This window comes from Psammomys obesus, unplaced genomic scaffold (genome assembly GCF_907164565.1).
Source record: "Psammomys obesus unplaced genomic scaffold, mPsaObe1.curated_primary_1811, whole genome shotgun sequence".
NCBI classification, from domain to species: Eukaryota; Metazoa; Chordata; class Mammalia; order Rodentia; family Muridae; genus Psammomys; species Psammomys obesus.
In genome coordinates, this window is record NW_026590859.1 from 1947255 (window position 1) to 1961682 (window position 14428).

Here is a 14428-nt window from a genome sequence, read left to right on the forward strand (position 1 = left end):
AGGAAGGAAGGAAGGAAGGAAGGAAGGAAGGAAGGAAGGAAGGAAGGAAGGGAGAGAGAAAGAAAAAAAGGAAGGAAGGAAGGAAGGAAAGAAAGAAGAAAGAAAAAAGAAAGAAAGTCTTCTATTCTAAGCAAGTCCAAAGAAAGAAAGAAAGAAAGAAAGAAAAGAAAGAAAGGAAGAAAGAAGAAAGAAAGAAAAAAGAAAGAAAGAAAGAAAGTCTTCTATTCTAAGCAAGTCCAGGGATAGGAATACCATGAAAACTAGAGAGAGAGAGAGAGCGCAATCAATGTATGTCAAGTCACCATAACTACTACAGAGAAAAAAGCAGCAGGTTAAAGGTAAAATGAGTCACTGTTTTATCGATGTTCATCTGGAAACACGGTCCTCCTAAAGGAAGTTAAGCAGAGACCCAAAGGCCTGGTAGAAGCTCACATGGGATGGCACATACGTAAGGAAGTACCAGATTAGGTTGTTTGGACTACAAAAGGCTCTGTTCCTCAGTTCTGTGGGCTGCAGACCAAATCAGGCTGCCAGACGGTTAGCACCTTCTGCGGGTCAGCTGCTCTGAGCCTCTTCTTGGCTTTGCAGCTGGCGTCTTCTTTAAGGTCTGCACATCTCCCTCCCTGGAGGATATGTGGGTTTAAATGTTCCCTTTTCTGTAAGAACATCAGTTACCTGGACCAGGGCCCATCTTAATGACCTTATTTTTACTCAATTACCTTTTTAAAGACTGTCTCCAAGGGAGGTTACATTACAGGGGTAAGAACTTCAACATAATTCTGAGGGACACTCTGGGTCCCTAGTGGAGGGTAACTCATCTTTAACACCTGAGACCCCAAGCTGATGCCTGAAGTGTGAGTCTCTATAGCACGTCTACTAGCACACACAACTTCCTTTCTCTCCCAACAGGTCTGCTTCAGAGTCAATCCTTACAACTTCGAGAACAGGAGAAACTCTTAAGGAAAGGTCAGCAAACTTACTCCCACTAAACGTTGCTCTTTCTCTGTCTGCCTAGAGGCTGGGGAATGGACTACACGACTCTTTGGGTCCCACCCACTTCTGAGTCTGTGAAGCCAGGGAGGTAGGGGAATGTTTTCAGAAACGATCGCTGGCCTGGACACTTTAGTCAGCCATCTACTCTGGGAGGTATATAAACTGTGGGAAAGAATTTCTACTTTCTCTGAGAAACATGTGTTTATGTTGAAGATTTCAATAAATTGATTTTGAACTCAGGATTTCATGTCAGTTTTTACACAGTTGACTTCACAAATCACAATCAGCTTCTTAGCCCAAACCATACAGCACACACAGTGCTCCCATGCGGGCCTGGGCCAATCTGCTGCCCGAGTTTGTTAAGGACTCATCAGCCAGAGGCTCCAGTGGCTCTTCAGTTTCCACAACACATAGGCTGCTGTTTTCCTCTCACAACTACTGTGTACAATGCAGGAGAATGTAGGAAGGAGTCATAACACGGGGAAGAATATGATGGTCTTTGATCATATAAATTAATGATTGAACTAAAACAGTAACCCTAACTTGACTCTGGTCCAAGGCTCTTTTCATCAAAACCAAAACTACAGGTGGCAGAAACCCAACTTTAAACCATTAAGAGGCAAGTCTAGAATGTCTTCCATTTTTAGGACTTTGAAATGAGGGCACAAAGGGCACATAGTTACACAAAAGCATTACACAAACCTACATGAGAAACTAGATACTACATGACAATAATGAAAAGCATTTCAACTAGTAAACATTCACAAAAAATATCAAGGAAAATCAAACAAAATCAAAGAAAAATAAGATGTCAGCCTTGCCTCAAGGAGTCCAAACTCCAGCTGTATGTCTAGGCCACAGGGTACACCACAATTCTTCTGTTTGCTTGTTTGTTTTCCATGCAGGGTCTATGTAGCTCTGGATGTCCTGGAACTCACAGAGATCCACCTGCCTCTGCCTCTGCCTCTCAGCTGCTGGGATTAAAGTGCACACTGTGCCAGCACACCAGAGCTCTTTAATGCAAAATGTTCTGCTCAGATCAGTGACGCCAACCATCTCACTACTCTACAAATGCTAAGGGTTCTTAGTCAGCGACAGGACCAGCCCTCACAGTCAAGGGCCTCCCTGTCACTGAGAATCTGGATGCTTTTTTAGATCAGGCTTTACCTGTGTGGAATCCAAAGGTCTCCCTTGATGAAGCAAAGCCTGAGAATGCAGGAAAGAAGGATGGGGAACTCAGAGACCAGCTACAAAAGGAGACATCTCAGCTCCAGGCCAAGGAAAAGGTGAGGAGGTGACCTCATATTGTGGCACTCATCCAGATGTGAGTGCTCGTACAGGTGTGAGTGCTGGGACAGATGTGAGTGCTCATCCAGATGTGAGTGCTTGTATAGGTGTGAGTGCTCATCCAGATGTGACGGCCCACCTATACTGTGAGGACTCATCTAGATTGTGAGGGTTCATCTAGATTGGTGGGGTGGGGCATGGAAACCTTCTGGGAGGCAACTGGAAGCAGGAACATCCAAGCGTACACTGTGACTGGATGAACACAGGCGTTCATTTTCTTCTGTAAATTTCTTTGTTCTTGGAGTGACTTGCAATCTTCCTCCTTTCTAATTTATAACAACCCCTACGCAAGGCTCTGTCAGTAGCCTATCAGGAAGCCAACCAGAACACAGCATTTGGTATACATTCATTTCCTAGGTTCTGTCACATACTAAGTATCATAATGCTTTATGTAGCTCTTAAATAGTGAACCCTTTCCAAGGAACATACTTCCAAACCCACATCCCCTTCGAAGTGTGCAAAAGCAATGCAATCCCAAGGAAGAGAGGCTTGTCCTCCTCTACGGCAAAGCCTTTTGTGCTGCAAGAACTTATTTTTTAGTTTGCCTATTCATGAAGCACTTTCACTGAGTCACATGAAAGCATTTACATGTATTGGGGCCAGGAAACTGGCTCAGTAGGTACAGAAGCACACTGCCAAGCCTGATGACCTGAATTCAGTCCCTGGGACCCACATGGGAGGAGAAAGTGACGCCAAGAATTGTCTTCTTACTCATACACATTCACTGTGATGTTAGCATGCACACACACACACACACCCCACCACCACCACCATCAACAATAACGTAAAAAATTTTTAGCATTTTCATGTGTAAAATGCAATTATGTACAGCACAACAAAGCTTATAACTCAACATTTTTCTGAAATGTGATAGGAGAAAGACTGAAATATCTCAGAAAACCAGAAACAAAAAACAGAAAAAAATGTATCAGGCCCCAGCAACACCTGGCTGCCCTGTCCACTCCACTTTACCCTGTGCCAACAACACAACGACCATGAAAACAACACTGTCTCTGATGCACCCAATTTCTATGCCGCTCTGGAGTCTGGAAAACACTAGAAGGCCCCGACTCTGGAAACCAGACATGCTCTAGATCAAAAACACTGCACACACAAGCATGGTGCTTCAGACGATTTTGGAGCATTTGGGATTAGGATGTCTTTTTACTAGGTCTGCTCAACTGGTATATTACCAAAAATTTTTTGAAAGATGCCTAATCCCAAGCATTTCAGAAAAAGGATACTTAACCCACGCTGGTTCAAGCATGAAAGGCGGCTTTTTATTGTGAACAAGGACAGGAAGAAGATTGCAAAAATACTGAGGCATTCAAAGAGATTATTATTTTGCCACTTCGATTACTCATGTCAGCATTTAAGTATCTGTCTCCTATTGGATATGAGTCTCTAGGCCACTAGTAAAGTGGTTTATCTCAAGGGAGGTGAAAATAAATGTGCAGACACTGAGGCCAAAAAAGGCCCATCTGCCACCAGTGGGAGGTTTTTTTGCTGGGTTAAATTACCAGGGGACGATCCTTGCCCACATTTTCTCCAGCTCATGGCTGCTCCCCGCCACCAGCGTGAGGTTTTCTGCCCGGTTAAATTACCGGGGGACGATCCTTGCCCACGTTTCCTCCAGCTCACGGCTGCTCTCTCCTGTCTCCACCTCCTTCCACAGAGGCAGAGTGGCCAGTGGCTCCCAGTGCTGCTGCTGCTGGTTGCTACAGCACTGGCAGTGTTCCTGGCAAACAAGGGCAGCCTGGTGATCTGAACAACTTCCGGCGTCTACTGGAGTGACATTCAGAAGCAAACTCCGTGAAAAACGTTGTAAGGTTTTGGTGCCTTACAACTTAGGGTTTCCTACCAAGTGACTCTGGGTTCCTAGTTGTTGTTGTTTTTTAAACCTTGCTGTAAATAAACTTTATCTCGCAAGACTATTCTTTAGAACTGTGTATTCTTGAGAAATAAAGAATTGTGACACTTAAAAACAATGGTCTCATACCCTAATTCCATTAGAGTCACATAAACATGCAAACATTCCCCTTCCTTCGAAGGCACAGTTTACTCAGTGCAGGCTGCCATCCCGCGGTGTATGTCTCCTCCTCCCACAAGGCTCCTCCTCCCACAAGGCTCCTCCTCCCACACAAGCAGGCACCTTCACTCAGTTCCTAGGAACTAATATAGAAATGAAAACCATGGTACTGCTGCCAACATTCCCCATTCACATCTGTGGTCAATGGATTGCACATGGTCAATGGATTCTTGCACCATTCCCAAGAATCTCAATTGACATCTTCCACCCAGAGATAGCCTCTCCCTAATACCTTCTCAATGGGCAGAGTTAAATCAGAGGGCCACAGCAGGCAGCGTGACTACCTCAGAGGAGATGCTGAGGTCCGCAAAGGCATTCTGAGTCCTAAACCGGGTTCTGAGTTCCTGCTCCCAGGCACTCACAAAGTCCCTCAGGGCTGGGAACAAACGCTCTGGAACACTAAAGGAGTAGAGAAGGACTGGAAGTTGGCCAGGCAGCCACGAGACCCGGGCAGTGAACACCCGCAGGGGCGTCATGGCTAAGCAGTTGCCATCTCCATGGTTCAGGTGAAACGTGTAAGAGACAGGATAGCCCAGGAGTATCCCAAAGACAGTGCAGAGGTTCCAGTTTGCTGACTGCAGCTTGCTGTAGGAGACTCCCAGAGACACATTCTTCTGCAGTCCTCGAAAATGTGCCATGATCTCGGCTGTAAGAGATTTCAAGTCGGGTAGCTGGTGCAGTGAGCAGACGGAAGGATGAGGCTGGGAGCAGGAAACGTCCACGAAAGCCACGGTACCAAGCAGTGCCTGCTCCAAGTGCTGGCAGGCACGCTCAGGACTGACAATGAGGTAATTTTCTCCGACCTCAAGAACGTGAAGCCCTGGCGTCAGGAAGCCCACGCCCTGCAGTTCCCTCAGATAGCTTTGGAGCGCCAACCCGCCCGCAGAGTTGCAATCATAGAGCACAGCCGGCTTCAGCCCGCGGGCCACAGCCAGCACCTCGCCTGCTAGCTGAAGGCAGACAGCTCGAGGCGGGCCTCTTCTCTTTCCCACGCCCAGGGTCTGCTGGGCAGCTGCCACCAGCGGCTGAGGGCTTGATGCTGACATGAATCTGAAGTTACATGGATCATGGCCTCCTTAGCTGGCCGCGGTTCCCTTATCTGAGCTACAGGTCAGCTCCAACACTTGAGAAAGATCCTAGAAACAAGGTGGTAGGGGAATCATCAACACTGTCAAGACAGGGTCACCAACGCTACACACCGTTTCTCTGGCAGACTTACATCTCCCGAAGTCTTGCCTCTGGCCTTCCAGCCACATTTAATAGTGTCTCTGGCTTCGATTCTAACTGCACCTGGTGCAACTGTGCTCCAGGATTCAAACCTTACGGCGTCTGGAACAGTCTTTGGCAAAAGTTACCACTATTTCTCCCAAAACAGCCCTTCTGGGACAGAACTCGGGGCTCCAAGCGGCAGCTTTCCACAGCCCACGCCCCTTTCTCCCACTATGAAGCGTTCTCACGGCAGCCTAGTCAACCAGCACACGCTGTACCGCAGGGTAACCACCGGCCCACCCCGAGACAGACAGCTAAATGAAAGCGGCTAGAGCTGGGGCACGGAAGCATTCTAACTCGTGCTGGGCCCGCCTTCCCTCCCGGGAAGACACGCTTCCTCCACCACAGGTACCCACGCGTGAGATTACTAGAGACTAGTTACACAGGGCAGGGCTCGGCTCAAGACACTTGCACTTCCGCTGCAGGTTCGGGAGCGCAGGAAGTCCTTCCGACTTCCGGCTTCCGGCTCTCGGCTTCCGGCCAGCGGCCAGGAAGGGCGGGCTCCGCCGTGCCCCAGACAGGACTGTGAAACCTTAGGGCTGTGAGGAGCAGCCCTGGAAGACAGTCCGATGCGCATGCGCGCTGTCCTCCCATGGCGTCATGCAGAGCGTGAACGCAAGCCGGAACCGCTGACCAGGCCGTGGTAGGAAGCACGCCACCCTGGGCCCGCCCCTTCCGGTGGAGCGAACGCCGGCCGGCCCACGGCGAAGCAGGGGCGCTTCTGCTGCTGGCAGTGCTGTAAACCTTTCTGTTCGCTGTCCCTAAACCTTGAACTTGACAGTTTGCGTGCCAAGACCACGGCTCACTGTGTGGGCGCGTGCTATAGCGCCGTGTCAGTCCTCGCTTCCACCACGTGAGTGGGTTCGAGCGACCGGTCAGTGAGTGCCACTAACGGCTGAGCCAGCTGACTGTCCCCCGTCTTACTGTGTTGTCTCACTTTGAGACGGCGTTTTGTGTAGCTGGGGCTGGCCAGGAACAGGGCTTCTCCCTCGCTGGCTTAGGCCGTATTGGCCGGGGGCGCGGGGTGAGCTCTGGACTTAACGCGTGCCAGACAAACTCCACTGCAGCCTGAGTATTGACGCTCAGTCTGCCTAGGCGCTAGAGGTGCTGCATTGTGCTAGACAGTAACTCGTTCTTCTTGGAGCTCAAGGCCCGAGAGTCCACTTCGCTGATCATTTTATTTTAAAAGATTATTTTTATTTATATTTCCCTATGTGTGGGTGCCCAGGAAGCCAGAAGAGTAGGATCGCTTCGAGCTGAAGTCAAAGGCCTGACATGGGTTCTGGGAGCCGAATTCAAATCTTCGGAAGAAAAAACAAATACTCCTAACCGCTAAGTTATCTCTATAGCCAATGTGTTGTGTGGGGTTTTGCTTGTGGTTTGTTTTTTCAGAAAATGTCTTGCTATGTGTCCCCCAAACTTATCAAAGTCCTGCCTCCGCCTCCGGAATGCTGAGGTTAGAGTCTGCAGCCATGCCACCACATTAGGGGATTCGAATGAGACATGAAGATCCAGAGACCACCGAGTGGATCAGGTGGTGATTGGTCTATCCTTAGAGCCAAACTGCCACCATCTTCATGAGTTGAACTGTGTGGTCTTGTGAAAGATCATTGCAACTAGGCCTAACTGTTGACATTCCCTTCTAGAAGGAGGGTCTTGGGACTCTCATCCTCACAGCCCTAATTGTATGCAGTTGTGCCCTAATTGAATGCTGCCTTGAGTAGGTATCTAAGCTAGGGAAAACTGGGAGGAAGGGAGGAAATGCCATCTAGGAAGCCATAGGAGAGTTAACATCCATACTGGCTGCTTTAAAACCACCCACAGTCCTGCCCATAACCCCTCAGCCATTGCTTTGTGAGTAAGCCTAATAGACTCATTGGTTCCCCAGATTAAACTTTGGTGGAACTGTACCCCTATTTGTCGTTGGAACCTTAAGAATTGAGGTAGATGTTGCCTTGCTCCTCTCCCCAGAGAAAAATCTCAAAACAGATAGGAAGGACAAGTATTGGCATAAGGATTTAACCTATTATCTTCTGTGAAGGGAAATCTTAAGAAAACTCTAGCCTGGAAAAATGGTCCCAATTTATGGGCAGCGAAATAGAGACCCAGACTGGAGGTTTTAAGTTGGTGTTACTTTCCTGGTACCTTCAGACCTTTTAGGGACCAACTTGAGTTGGAGACAGACAGTACGTAAGGAAGACCAGCTTGTAGGGCCTGTCAATCTAACTTAGGTTCTTAGCTCAGATGGAATCAGATACCAGATACTAAGAATTGATACAACCAGTACTCTAGCCTTAAATTTTTCCTCCTCAAATTTATTTTATATTCCCATGCTAGTTAGTAATACATCTCCAAATCGGAAGACTCAGTTCATTCATTACAGCACATATATGTTAGAACACGCCCTACGAGACAATGCTAAAGACCTGGCAGTAAATCTAAGACAGTTTTCACTTTCCAAGTTGGCAGTCAAGCAGGACACAGATGCTGAGCAATTTACAAAGGTCAGTTATTCTGAAAGTTTAAGATACTATTGGAATAACCAGGGGATTGTGGGAAGGAGACCAGATTTGCCTTCCCAGTTTACCTGTAGTGGGTTCTGTTTAAGTTTGAGTTAATCTGGAGTGCACAGTAAGGAAAAGGAGGAACAGGGAAAATCCACCTTTCTGAGTCTTGAGATGAGGGCAAAGACAACTATGGAGTGAGTGCAAGAGTCAGGAGCCCCTCCTTTTTTCGATCTGAAAATGGAGGATACATGGTATCTATCAAAAACAGAAAGCTTACTGAGGATAATCAGAGAAGATCCGTGCCTGTGATGTACTCTCTCAGCACTCTGTAAAAGAGTCATGACAAGAAACTGGACTGTCTAGTTAGGACCACACAAACCATCCATCCTGACCTATCAGTCAACTGTTGATTACAGTCACATACTAAACATTCAGCTCACAGCACCTCAGAGCAGAGTTTTCAGTGTTCTTCACCAGTTCGTTCCCCAGGAGCCTGTTGACATTTCACAGAAGGAAGAGGGAATGGCCCCTATTCCACGGCCCCTATTCCTCCCACTTTGCCTATAATGAGTTATTTTTAACTGAGCTCACACATGCCATGGAGCAGCCACACGTCAAGACCCCTGCACTTCCTCACAATATGATGTCACCACGTTCCTCCAAAAGAATAACGTCCTTATGCCTTGCAGGGTTCCTGCTCTACAAAAGTCCAACTTTTACACTTTCACTTAAACTTCTCTTTAAGAAAAATTTTTTAATTAGCATTCAAAGCATACTCTTGACATTTTCATCCTATGCCTATGTGTATACAATTATACTTTGTTCTTAGTCACAGAGATGCCTGCCTTTCTTAACTCACCCAGATTTCTCTTGGTCCTGCTTTTAATAATCTGGGAACTTTAAACCAAAGCATTAACATCCTAAGCAAGACTCCCTGTCACCCAGGGTTAGGTTGAGCTTTTAGAGTCTAAACCCATCCCAACTTTCAGTGGCTGGAAGAGGAGAAGTTGATACCCTTCATTTGAGGGCAGCACACTACACACACAGGCATAGTTCCTGACATAAAACAAATAGACATCGGTGTTGAAGAGGATTGGGGCCTGTAACCAGAGATAGACATCTTGTTTTTCATCTAAGTCTTGGAATTCAAATTATGAGAGGGGCCAGGGCAGACACTTCATGAGACACAACAGCAGTGTCCTTCACTGTTTTTCTCCATTGCTCACAGCAAGTGACATAAGCAGGTTTGAGCCTTTCCCAGAACAGTACTGTCTAGACCTTTAACACGAACACCTCATTTCTGCAATTGGAAAAATCCAATTGTTAGGAAGACTTGGAAGTCTCTAAACAAGAACTGTCTCTTTTGTCACCAGAGTATATTCTAGATGCCCAATTCCCTCTGTCCTCTACAGAGAAGAAAATGAGAGTAAGGAGAACTTCTGCCCTGAGTCCACCATGGACTTAGGCGCTCCTCCACCCACAGACGAGGTGGTGTTGACAAGGTGACCATTCTTTCATGCAATTCCTAGGCTTTCTGTGTCACCAACGTCCCCTTTGATACTCGCTTTTACTCCACAGGTCGGGTGACTTTCAGACCTTGGCACCATTTCTATTTAGATATCAAGGCTGGTTCCTAAGCAACCAGCCAGCTCCTCTCCCTCTGACTTCCCCCAGCAGGGAGCCAGCTGACTGTACTAGCAGAACAGGTCAAACAGAGCTCAAGTCAGGACAGATCAGCGCTTAAGGAACTTTGATGAAAGCAAGGAGGGAAAAATGTGGTCTAAGAACAATGAAGAAGGGTCCTGTTCCAGGCAGTTTTGTCTTATCCGAGTAGAGGAAAATAATTGTCAGAGTTTAAGGGCAGAATGCAATTTTGGGCATCGTTCTAAACCTTATTTATTTACAAGTAATACATCTGCTGCCCTTAAGTTAATGAGTTGCTCCAGAGTCACCTTGAAAGCACAGCTGCAACTACAATCCTGGTGTCTAAACTTCCAAATCAAATCTCCTACACCACCCATGGAGGACCTAAAAGGAACCCCGAAGAGGGACAATATAGCGATAAATTAGAGCAATTTTTAAAACTAAGCATATTTGGAAGTCGCAGACTTCCGATGATGCTAAAGAAAGGAGATTTAAAGGTTGGTTAACTGAATAAAAAAATATATGTACAATATAAAAAGAGAGAGAGTAGAAAAGACATGGCGTCAGGATCACTGGGCAGGCAGCGCAGGGGGCAGCTGCATGCTGGGGGCAGGCTGCATGGGCTGCCAGCTCTCCTGGGTTTGGAGGATGCGGTACAGCTGCTTGAGCTGCGCAACGATGTTATCTTTGATGTCTGGAGTGGAGATTTGCAGGCGGACGCTGCCACTGTCAAAGGACCGGGTGAAATCACCAGAAAACATCTCATAGATCATGCGAGCCACCACTGGAATGACCTGTTAAGGCAAAAGCATGTGAAACACAGGCATTTTTAAGTAGCAGAAGCCTCAACATTGATTGAAAACCATTGAGGCCCTGAGAAGCACTATGGCCTCCCTGCCCTTCTTAGTGAAAGGCTGTATCTTCACTAGTCAGAGTTCACCTTAGAAGCTGGTTGATTCAAGGAAAGGAACCCGGATGCAGCATCCTTCCTAACTAGATGGCTGCTTATTTATCCAAACTGTGGGTCAATGACATCCATGACTGTCTCGGTGTGTAACTCCATGTACAACTCCATGTACAACCCCAAGCGGACTTGCTTCCACTCCCAGAACATAGTTACAGCTTACAAACACAGCCAAAACTTTGTATAAGAGCTGCAAAATGTTATGTGTTATAAAACTTTAGCAAGACCCTAACATCGGTTGGAGAATTAGAGCTAAAGTGCCCATTAAACTGTTCACCCATGTTAAGAATGTGTTGTCCAGCATAGTCCCACTGTGCAAAGCTTAAGTCTGCTGTCTCACTGAGGGCATTCAAATACACACTAGCCAATGGATGCTCACCCAGGACCCAGCCCAGGGGCTTAAGCACCAGCAGAAACAAGAGTTGCTGTCATGATGTTGTCTCCTCACCTGAACCAAGATGAGCTTCCTCTCCAGGGGCTTCCCATCTGGCCACTCTTCCCCAAAGCATAAGTAGATCTCAAAGGGTGGCTGCTTCTCTATCTGTCCTTTCTGGTGGGCAATGAGCTCTGTGGAAGATGGACAAGCATTTCTGGACTGCTCTCTAGCCTTGTCAGTAATGTCATCTTTCATGCAGCCCAACACCGTAGCTACAATCCACATGTGGCTATTGACTTTCAATTAATTAAAATTCAGTAACTCCTTGGTCATACCAGTCACACTGGCATGCTCACAGACACCCACGACCAGCAGTTACCAAGCTGAGCAACACAAAAATGCAATTTGTCACTTCGGAGGCTTGTAATGGATAGTGAGGATATAGACTTGGGATTGAAACCACATTGTAAATGTACATCGCAATGCTTTTCAACACTTGCCTCCTTAGCTTAACCACTCGAATACTTCCTGAAAGAAGACTGTGAGTTTTGCGGACTATGACAAACAAGGTCACCTTCCAAAGTGAAAGGCAACCTAACATTTGGGGAGGGTGGCATTACAGGGCTGTTTTCCCTGCCTGAAAGACCATAACCAACCTCGAAACACCTTCCATGCCGACAGCTGTGGAGCTCACCTCCCTTTGTGAGTCCTGGTCCTCACTTGGAACCAAGATTCTCTTCCCCCTTGACTCTCTGCTATGTCAGGAAGGCTTAGGTGGGAAGGGAGCAGGGGCAGGGAGAGGAGGAGGAGAAAGGAGAAAAGCATCCCGGGGCACCTCTCAGGAGCAGTCATCTAGAATCACACTCACCGCTCAGGAATGTCTCCAGACAAAACAGCTTGACCTTCTTCTGCCTCTCAATCAGGTTAGGAGCAGCAGGCGAAGGGGCACAGGGCCCCGACCAGTACACTTTGCACTGGCACAGCCTGACGGCGTAAATGGCGTGTCCGCTGACCTCCAGGATCAGCCCCCTGTCCATGACATCCAACAGCTTACTGGTGAACAGCTTCTGCTTCTCGTTGGTGATGTGCTCTGGACCTGGGAACTTGACCTGCTCCAGGCTGACAGGACCGAAGAGCTCCTCCTGGTCAGGCATGGGGCCCAGGTCCCCATAGAAGAGCCGGCAGCCCTGCGGGTTGCTCACCGTCATGGTTTGCCCGTACTCCTTCCCACGGTACTGAAACTTGATGTCCAAGTCGGTCACTACAAGTGAGAGACAGGTGAGTCCTGTTGCTCTGCTCCATCTGTTCATCCCTAAGACTCCCCTGAGTCCACCAAGACCGCCAACCAGCTTTCAGGAAGGCCGCTGCCACAGTCATCCTCCCCGCAGGAAAGGGAGACACCAGCACTCTCCGGGCTGGCCACACCCACTGTGTGGGCCGCTGGCAGCAGAGCTGAAGGCCCAGCTGTACTCTCAGCTCAGCTGCCACACCTCGGGGCTAGAGTCTACCTCCCTACACTCACTGGTGGTCCCCAGTGTCCAGGTCACACCAAAGCAAAGACACACTGGCAAGGTTTGAGGGGGAATGGCAAGACTGTGTCCCTCCAGTATGGGTGACCACTTGCACGTGTGACTAACGTGACCAAGGACTACTGGCTATCCGTTATTTAAATTACCAGTCACATGTGGCTAGTAGCTGCTGTGCCGTGCAGCATGGGCTGTGTTATATCAAACGGATAGGCGATGAGCACGCCAATAGTGTCTTCAGAGCGTAGGTCACAGGGTCTGGTTCACATCACATTTTTTTTTTTCTGAGACAGGGTCTCATGTAACCCAAACTAAGCTGGAACTCCCCATGTCATAAGGAACGGTCTTGAACTCCTGATCCTTCTGCCTCCAGTTCCTGGGTGCCGGGGTTACAGGTGTGTGCCACCTTACCTGGTCTTATTTAGTGCTGGGAATCACAACCAGGGGTTCCTGTGTCACAGGCAAGCATTCGAGTGGCTGAGCTACACCCGAGGCCCTGCATCTCGCTTTTTAAAGCAGCTGGGGTAATGAGAAGAAATGCCAAGCCAGCCTTCTGAGACACACGTGTTACTACATCCCGAACCTTTGCCACGGCGCCATGAGAGGAGGCTCTCGGGGAGGCACGTTTTCACTGGGCCAGTGTCCCGGGCTCCAATCGGCCTTGTCACAGCTGCTCAGCCTCTTGGACAAGACTGTAGGCTCATGCCCCCTCATGTAGAGTGTGAGAAGATGACAGGCCATTAAAGTTCATTCTGCATCAGGATCAATGTGTAGCTAATTCAGAGAGTCCCTAAAGGCTCTCAAAATCAAGAGCTTGATTGGAGGGTGTCACTAAACCCCCAAGTGAGAGCAACAGTACTTAGCTTGCAGCTCTCACCAATCAGAACAGCTGCACAGGCAAGGCAGGATGCACCAGCATTTCTTTACTTCCCCGGAAACTCAACTCACAGCTCATAAGAGGATCCAGAGCGCACCAGGGCAGACACGTGGCTGCTCCAAACAGTGAATAAGGCAGAGAGGCTCTGGGGCTGGGGTGCGGTGCTGTCTGCCTAGCACGCAAGAAGCCCCAGTTTGATCCCCTGCTTCAAGAAAAGAGCAGAGGCAGTAGGAAGAGGAAAGACAGGAATTGGAGGTGAAGCCCAGCAAGGCTCACTTACTGGGGAGGGAACTGATCCACAGCTCGGGAGAGCTGTGGAAGGGCTGGATGGGCGCCTGGGGCACGTCCATCTCCAGAGGCTCTGTTTTGGGCCACACGGACTCAGGGCTACAGTTGCCCACGCTGCAGTTGCTCACGCTGGCTGGTGCCATGGGAGAACCTAAACGGAAGAGAGTGGATGAACACACAGTGCTGTGAAAGCATCTGACCTGAGCTCAGAGGACAAGCGAGGCAGGTGGACAGCAGCCGCTGAACCAGAACCCGCTATGATCCCCAGCCCAGCGCAGATCCCATGACTCAGCTCCCAAGACTGGGACCGCAGCTTCCCAGTCATTTCTCCCAGAACCTCGCCCTCTAAACCCTTTATTGGTAAAGATCAGAGACCAGCAGGTTTCTCTGAATTGAATAGGAACAGCATGACTGAAAGGTGCTCTGCTCCTTAGTCTATACATGGATAATCTATAATCTATAATATATAATCTGCTCCTTAATCTATACATGGTGACCCAGCATCTTCCTGAGGGAGCACTGCACAGTGTGTACACAGTGACTAACAT

General features: G+C 48.3%; 3 protein-coding genes across 5 annotated transcripts in view; 1 reads left to right on the plus strand and 2 right to left on the minus strand.

Annotated features, from left to right (window-relative positions):
* Positions 1 to 4112, plus strand: part of Traf3ip3 (TRAF3 interacting protein 3) — a 24498-nt gene extending 20386 nt beyond the window's left edge. The window contains exons 13-15 of the mRNA XM_055609151.1: positions 910 to 966; positions 2149 to 2279; positions 4016 to 4112. Of these exons, the coding sequence (XP_055465126.1) occupies positions 910 to 966; positions 2149 to 2279; positions 4016 to 4108 (281 nt within the window). The 3' untranslated portion in view covers positions 4109 to 4112. The remainder of the gene's footprint in view (positions 1 to 909; positions 967 to 2148; positions 2280 to 4015) is intronic.
* CUNH1orf74 (chromosome unknown C1orf74 homolog) lies at positions 2911 to 6137 on the minus strand. 3 transcript variants are annotated; one of them, XM_055609154.1, is made up of 2 exons: positions 6081 to 6137; positions 2911 to 5565 (listed from the first exon to the last, which is right to left on the minus strand). In XM_055609154.1, the coding sequence occupies exon 2, from the start codon at positions 5473 to 5475 to the stop codon at positions 4684 to 4686; it is 792 nt and encodes a 263-aa protein (XP_055465129.1). In that variant the 5' UTR covers positions 5476 to 5565; positions 6081 to 6137; the 3' UTR covers positions 2911 to 4683. The 3 variants fall into 3 exon arrangements, with proteins under 3 accessions (XP_055465129.1, XP_055465127.1, XP_055465130.1); XM_055609152.1 differs by having other exon boundaries at positions 5649 to 6131; XM_055609155.1 differs by having other exon boundaries at positions 6055 to 6128.
* A 1855-nt stretch (positions 6138 to 7992) lies between these two features.
* Irf6 (interferon regulatory factor 6) overlaps positions 7993 to 14428 on the minus strand; it is a 14361-nt gene continuing 7925 nt past the window's right edge. The window contains exons 4-7 of the mRNA XM_055609209.1: positions 13873 to 14031; positions 12058 to 12450; positions 11262 to 11380; positions 7993 to 10643 (exon numbers count right to left, since the gene is read on the minus strand). Coding sequence (XP_055465184.1) covers positions 10419 to 10643; positions 11262 to 11380; positions 12058 to 12450; positions 13873 to 14031 — 896 coding nt within the window. The 3' untranslated portion in view covers positions 7993 to 10418. The remainder of the gene's footprint in view (positions 10644 to 11261; positions 11381 to 12057; positions 12451 to 13872; positions 14032 to 14428) is intronic.

What these genes read in the sequence shown, in the direction of transcription:
- CUNH1orf74 (XM_055609154.1), bottom strand. Translation starts at nt 5,475, where the DNA reads ATGTCAGCATCAAGCCCTCAGCCGCTGGTGGCAGCTGCCCAGCAGACC.